The sequence below is a fragment of the Berghia stephanieae genome, chromosome 1 (genome assembly GCF_034508935.2).
Source record: "Berghia stephanieae isolate SIO BIC M18660-M18661 chromosome 1, UCSD_Bste_1.3, whole genome shotgun sequence".
Taxonomy (NCBI): domain Eukaryota; kingdom Metazoa; phylum Mollusca; class Gastropoda; order Nudibranchia; family Aeolidiidae; genus Berghia; species Berghia stephanieae.
This window is the reverse complement of record NC_088360.1, coordinates 138,250,527-138,257,562: the sequence shown is the minus strand read 5'-3', so window position 1 is coordinate 138,257,562 and position 7,036 is coordinate 138,250,527. Positions and strand designations below refer to the sequence as shown.

The 7,036-nt window shown below is 37.8% G+C and overlaps 1 protein-coding gene across 8 annotated transcripts in view; it reads right to left on the bottom strand.

Annotated features, from left to right (window-relative positions):
* Nucleotides 1–1,059: 1,059 nt before the first annotated feature.
* LOC144963337 (uncharacterized) overlaps nucleotides 1,060–7,036 on the bottom strand; it is a 247,965-nt gene continuing 241,988 nt past the window's right edge. For all 8 annotated transcript variants that reach the window (XM_078897275.1, XM_078897277.1, XM_078897282.1 and 5 more), the window contains 4 exons: nucleotides 6,415–6,522; nucleotides 5,698–5,747; nucleotides 4,987–5,082; nucleotides 1,060–4,591 (listed from right to left, as the gene is read on the bottom strand). In XM_078897275.1, the coding sequence (XP_078753401.1) occupies nucleotides 1,181–4,591; nucleotides 4,987–5,082; nucleotides 5,698–5,747; nucleotides 6,415–6,522 (3,665 nt within the window). In that variant the 3' untranslated portion in view covers nucleotides 1,060–1,180. The remainder of the gene's footprint in view (nucleotides 4,592–4,986; nucleotides 5,083–5,697; nucleotides 5,748–6,414; nucleotides 6,523–7,036) is intronic.

Sequence of the window (7,036 nt, the reverse complement as noted above, 5' to 3'; positions counted from 1 at the left end):
TGTTTTTATGGGACAGCGTTGCCCAGTGGTACGGTCTTTTCTTCGTACCTGAAAGGTGCCGAGTTCGATCACTCGACGCGCTGTGTGGCCTTGAGCAAAGTCACCTCGCCCTAGCTCACGCTGCAGCGCTGCACTGCGGCTGACGCCTGAGTTATTCCAGTCTTCCCCTGGAATAGACCCGAAAGAAAAAATTTTCCCATAGGGATGAATAAAGGGATTTTTTTTTAAATTAATTTTTTATTTTTTTATTTTACTATTTGTTGTTGTTCGAACTTCCACAATGAAAGGAGTTTTGGAAAATATATTATTATGCCTTATCAACGCCTCTAAGAAAGGGAATAATTTAGCTAAATCAAAGTAACAGTACAATTGTATTTCACAACAAACCCATAATAACCATAACCACCAAAGAGTAAGTATACGCAACTTGCCAAATGGCAATAAACATAAAAATAAGTTTTAAGTAAAGGTAAACCACAAAATGCAACATACTTATTGCAAGTGAGTCATTTTTTCCTATGATATGATCAACAAAATATAACAAAGGATGGAAATTTACCCTGAAAATCAACAGAACAGATTATTAATCGCTAATATTTAGTATCCTAAAATATTCATTCATCAAAAATTCTTGGAACTGCGAAATACTTTTGTGAATGTAACGACGTGCACTCATTTGAAGGTCTGATAACTCAATTACTTAATGGCGTATTGTTGTAATGGGAATCTTTAAAAAAATATTGTCCATTACAACAATGTTAAACTCGGCCAACAAGTGACTTCGGATGTCAGACCTGCATATATGTACACCTCGGTAGTAAACCATAGAACTCATTAGACTATCTCATTCTAATTTAGAGTTCATAGGACATTTTTGAAAAGACAAACTCACTAAAGTTACATCTACAAAAAAGTTAAATGTGCTTTTTCACGCGGTCTCTTTTGAGTAAAAATATAGTATATTGGAAGCCATTGGTGCATTTCTCATGTCTTCATATATATATATATATATATATATATATATATATATATATATATATATATATATATATATATATATGCAGGGCGCGTATACAAAACACCGTCATGGCAGTTGACATCTTTTGAATTATTTTATATATGCCATGTCTGAAATTATGGGCAAATGATTCTAGAATTTATATATTTTTCTATCATAAATCTATTTGTCCTGGAATTTGGAAATAAGGGCTCGAACCCATCCTTTCATGATAACAAGATTATCAACTTCGCTACTCTGGTTCTCCGAATCCATGTCTGGCTGGTTGGACGAATCCACGTCTTGTGCTGGTACACCGGAAGTTGTTGATTGGACGTTGACGTCATCACCCTGTTGCCCGTCGGTCTTTGCGTGGTGGACAAACTGGTTCGATGTGTTCAGGCTGGAGCAGTCGTCATTTTGATCAATATATCTCCCAATCCAATGCCTCTCGTGCCCAGGACTGCCGGAATGATACGCATTCTTGTTTGGGGCAGACTGTCTCGGCAACGTCAGACCATAGGAGTTCAGAGTTTCTTTAGACCTTGAAGTATAATCATTTATATTGTCCTTTGAATGGTGCAAACTTTCTCTTGATTTAGATAAAAGAAAGCTGTCTTTAGACCTAGACAAATCCGTGACTTTTGTCGGTTTATTTGATAAACTAATTATTTTATCTCCTGATTCATATGAATTGCTTTTCCCGTGAATTGATGAATTTAGACAATTAACCCTGATATCGTCAGAGAATTTTGGTTTGGATGGTGAAAGATCACAGATGTTATATTTATTTTGAGATGGTGGTTGTGATTTTGATCTTGTAAAGTCTCTGTGGTCGCCGCCATTCCTTGTAGTTGTTGGGTCACACGTTTTACTCCGACCATAATTCATATTTTTATTTAGAGATTCGAGTCTCTGACGAATGATTGCTCCAGGTTCACGTTTTCGAACTTCAGTGACTCTCGGCGAAGGAGGTCTCGTGTTTTCTTCAATCATCTGAACACGCTCGCGAATGGATTTTTTCTTAGGGATTGGGGTTGTTGGAGGAGAGACAATTTGTTCTGTATCATCATAGATATTTACAATCTTCAAACTTTCCTTAATTTCTTCTGAATTAAGTATAATGGACAGTCTTCTTTCATAGAAACTGTCAGTAGAATCAATGGATTCTGTAGAATTGTGTCTTGAAAGTTTCGGTGATTTCTGTTGCTCTTCGGATGTAGTTTTAGGCTTCAGCACCACAGACAGTTTTGTTTCATATTGTTGATCTGTTTTAGATCGCGATTCCAAATTTTCCTGCACATCACTGAGAGTGGAATCGTTACTTTGAAGAGAGAACCCGGAATCAGACTGTCGGATATCACAGTTATCCAAGCTTAAAGCTTCTGCAGCTTCTTTGGTTGCCGGCAATGAAAACCTAGAATTTTCAGGAAGAGCTTTAGTGTCTGTTTTATGGAAATTGTTCAGACATTGTTTATCTTCAGCAACAAGATCTGGATCAGTTTGAAGTTGTGGCATAGATTTGCACGGCTCTGACAGTCCACCGCCAGCATGGGATATTCTACTTCCTAGAGATTCTGATCCCAAGCTGTGTTCTCGTAACACAGACTCTAGTTTCCTTTCTTCTTGTAGAGATTTAGTTTGAATTAAAGGGGGTTCGAATGAATTTCTTGGCTTTGGTGTTGATGTCAGAGTTTTTTCGTCTTCCTCAATATCGTCCTCATTATCAGAGGACAAAGGGGAGTTGTAGCTTTGTTCACTTTCTTCATTCTTCTTCGCCATTTGCAACGCCCAAGTATTAAGTTTTGATTTTAAAGTACCTACAAGCCCATCGCTAGACGTGCTGTCGTAGGATGACGTAGACAAAGAAGATACAGTAGATAAACGCTTATTATCGTCGTCATCACTTGTATTCTCCACATTAATTGCTGGTAGAGTTGTAGGGAATTTATTGGTTATTTTTAGGTTTTCAGACGAAGATGCATTGCTGATATAATCTTCCATTTCAGCAACAATCCTATTACTCTCATCCCTAAGCTGACTCTCATCTGGTACTTTATCAAAGTCAAAAGAATGAGGTCTATGAGGTTTGATGGCGATTCCTTTAATTCCTTTCCTTGGAAACGTATTGTAATCATTAGGCTGCGTGCTGTGATCCTCATTGGAATCATTTGCTTTCAAGTTATCATAATCGTAATCAAGGCCAGCTTTTTTCATGTTTTCCTGGGTCATGATATATCGAGGTGGTGTGGAATATTGACTACAATTGTCCGAGATTCTTCTTCTAGGGCGAGTGTGCTCTTTAACTGAGGCACTTCTTTCCAACACGGATGTGGACATTCTCTTGGGTTTGTTAACAAATGAAACGTTGTCTGGTTTTAAGCAATTGCGTTTCAAATAAACAAGCCAGTCTAAATTGTCATTGGTTTTCGTGGCATCACCACTGTTTAAATGAGAAGGGTAAGGATGTGATACACTGTTACCTGGTGAGGTGCTAATGTCTGAGTAGGACGAGGAGGACGCAATGTTTTCACAACTGGTGGCGGGTGTGTCACCATTCACAATCCAAGGATCGTCGTGAATATGGGAGAGGTCAGTCATAGAACCGTCGGTAAGTTTTTCCGAACTGTTCCAGAATTTAAGTCTTGCTTTCTCGCCTTCTTTCTTTTGTTCGTATTTATTTGAGGGAATGTTTAGGTATTGAGATGAATCTGAAATTGTCGGAGCTTCGTTCAAGGCTATGTTTTCCTCGTTAGGAAGTTTTACATTAGACTTCTTCGCCACACGGGATTCGATGCTACTCATTGTGTCTACAGCCTGGGAGCGTGCATCTTGCACTGCCTGTTTTCTGTTCGACCTTCCACCAAAAGCATCTTGTAAGTCTCTTCGACTCATTCTTCCCCTATTGACATGGGAGTGGGTGATGTTATTCGAACTTTGGCAGTGCTGATTTGGAGACTCATCGCCACCTTCTTCCACGGAGTCATCCAGTAGTGACGGAAGACTGGAAGACCTCGCATCGGCTTTTTCACCACAAGACGACACGGTTATCTTCTCTCCCCTGGAATCATTTAATTTCTCTTCTGGATACGAAGTTGGGGACAAAGGAGAATCCTCATCTTCCCTTATTCTGACATAATCATCATGGTCCTCATCGGAGAATTCACCTTTTCGGTTGTTTAACTTTTCATTTGGTTTCATATTTTCCTTTTCTCCATCTCCACTGCTATTGCTATCTAATTCGTGAGATTTCGACTGGGACTTGAGGGAATGTCTTTTTGCATGTGGTTGGTGAGAGATTTTATGTTTGACCACGACGGACGGATCTTTGTTGCCGTCGGGTTTGGGGGATTTGTTAAGGGGAGATAAATCTGTGAGGGGAATGGAAGACGTGGCAATGGGATTAGGAGAGATGGGTGACGATGTGGGCGATGACAAAGCTGCCTGGTCGAAAGATTGTTCTGCGGATAAAGACTGGCTACTGGGAATCATCAGGAGGGTGTTCGATGCTTGTAACATTTGGGTCAGTGGGGTTTCCTCTGTGAGGGGCGTAGCTGGGAGGCTGTGACTTTTGCTTCTTCCTTGGGGAGACATCTGGGGAGAAGGGAGAAGAAGAAGAAGAAGCCAAGTGAAATCCTTTTTGCGAGTGAAGTTAAAACAAATTCTAATGGTGAATTTATAAAACAGTCAATGTTTGTTAAAGAGCAATATAGTTTTCGTTTGAAATAAATATCTGAATTTGAAAGAAATACTACTCCTTTAACAAACACTGGCATATTTAAGATTTAATCAAAGGCAACTGTAGAAATGGAAAATTAATTATGTAAACGGGATTTCTAATTTGTAATGTAACTAATTTGATTTTTTTTTTTTTGCTGTTGGTTAGGGATCCTTTGTAAAGCGCTTTGAGCACATTTAGTGGATATTGCGCTATATAAAGCTCACATTTTTTAATGAAATGAGTAGAACCCTCCGAACTATTCACTCACCAGTTTTGCGAATATCCTTCGGTTCGTTTCAGGTGATTTGCTTTCAGCCCTCCTGCCTCCTGGATCTAGGAAAAATTTACTATTGGGTTTCTCATCCTGTTGGGAAGAGACGCAAAATAGAATTAGTTGGAACCAAAAGCAAGATGGTTAAAATATGAACCCATTCTAAAATCGCTTATGTATCTAGGTCTACCATTTAAAATATTCTTTTCAACTCTGTTAACTCTTATTGTGGCGTTTAAGTGTCTTGACTAGTAAAAATGTCAGCGATGTTCACTGTGGTAAAACGAGGAATGGCAACGATTCACATTTTGCCTTTTTGAGTTCTTGAATATGGCACTTTGCCTACATAAATAGCGGATATTTCGATATTATTATTATTATTATTATTATTATTATTATTATTATTATTACAAGACAGACCACCTAACAAGCAACTTGTACTGCATGTACATGAATGGTTCCATATGGTCTGCTGGGTGAATGAAACGTTGTTAAGCTATTTTAGCCACGGTATAAAAAGTGAAAATACGATATATTATAAATATTCAAACATTTATTTAAATAATATGACAATTTATTCTTTATGTTTATTTACTGCTTTTTTACTAGTACAAAATTGGAGTTTTAGTTTTGTTATTCAACGTATAAATTATTTTAATTAGATCCAAAATACAATTTGTGTTTGTAAAGATGAAATTGCATTATTACTTTTCTTTGTGCAGTCCTTTTAGCTTTATTTGGTTTCAACAAACTGAAATCTGAAAAAGAAATAAAAACAGATTTATTAATTGAATATCATTGTATAGAGTGTTGCACAAAACCTAAATCCACAAATAATTTAGTTTTTAGTAAAATATGAACAGAATATGCAAAACTATCCACGCCATGAAATGGTGCTAAGAATCTGACGACATTTTAACTCTTTCCTTACCGATCATTTTCAGTATTTTCCCCAAAGAATAAGACAAAGGGGAGTTGGTTCAAATAAGAAACAGGTGTAGATTCCAAGAGCACACTATCAAAGTACTTAGTTTGAGATCACTAAAAGTCTCATCCAGACACAAGCACAGGTCCCCACTAAGAGGAATACACTCAAATGTTTTACAAATCGTATATAATATAAAGAAAACATAATACAATGCATAAAGAGAGATGGTTTACAGGGAAAAAATATCATCTCCCAAAACTAACTATACATTTGACTGTTTCCCTCTCAGCTAGAGTATCCGGCCAGGGCCAGGACAAAACCAAGTAATCTCATTCCAAGACAAAGACAGAGAATGAGTTGGAAGACAGAGATAAGGGGATAAAGGACACAGTAAGTGCCTCCCTGGCCACCATGGGAGTAAGTGGTTAGGAGAGGGTTAAATGTTAAAAACATTGATGACGTAGCAGTCTACTTCTACTACCTGTCCCTGTCCTTACCTGGCATTCGGGATCCAGACTTTCTCCTCACCCTCCTCTTCTCCAGGTACTCCGGTGCCGTGTGTTGGTGTTTGCGGACGGCGTCCAACGATTCTTTGGTCACATAATCTACGAGGGATATATGAAATGCATATAGGATTATTTTAAAAAGAGTGGGGAGTCCCCATAGCTCAGTTGGTAGAGCACTCGCTTCACAATCAAAGGGGCCGAGATCGATTCTGGGTGCAGTCGAGATTGTTTTTCTGACCTAGCTTTCTATACCTGTCAATCCAATGCAGTTAACAAGATTTCAGACACCAATACAACATCAACTTTTTAATTGTTTTGAAATTTCAGCAACAAACAAAAAAAAAAACTCTTATCAAAAAGAATTTTTTTAAAAACTGAGCTTTTATATAGCGCTATATCCAATAAACGTGCTCAAAGTAAAGTGCACGATCAATCACCTCTGTCAGAATTCGCAAAAAAAAATAAATGAGTGAACAGATGCCTGAGTAAGCATAATATCTGGTATACTAAAATGAAAAAGTCATCTCCGACTAGCATATCCCATATTGAGCTATAAACCAAATCAACATTCAAAGAGGGTAAATTTAATTTTCAACACAAATAATGTATTTCA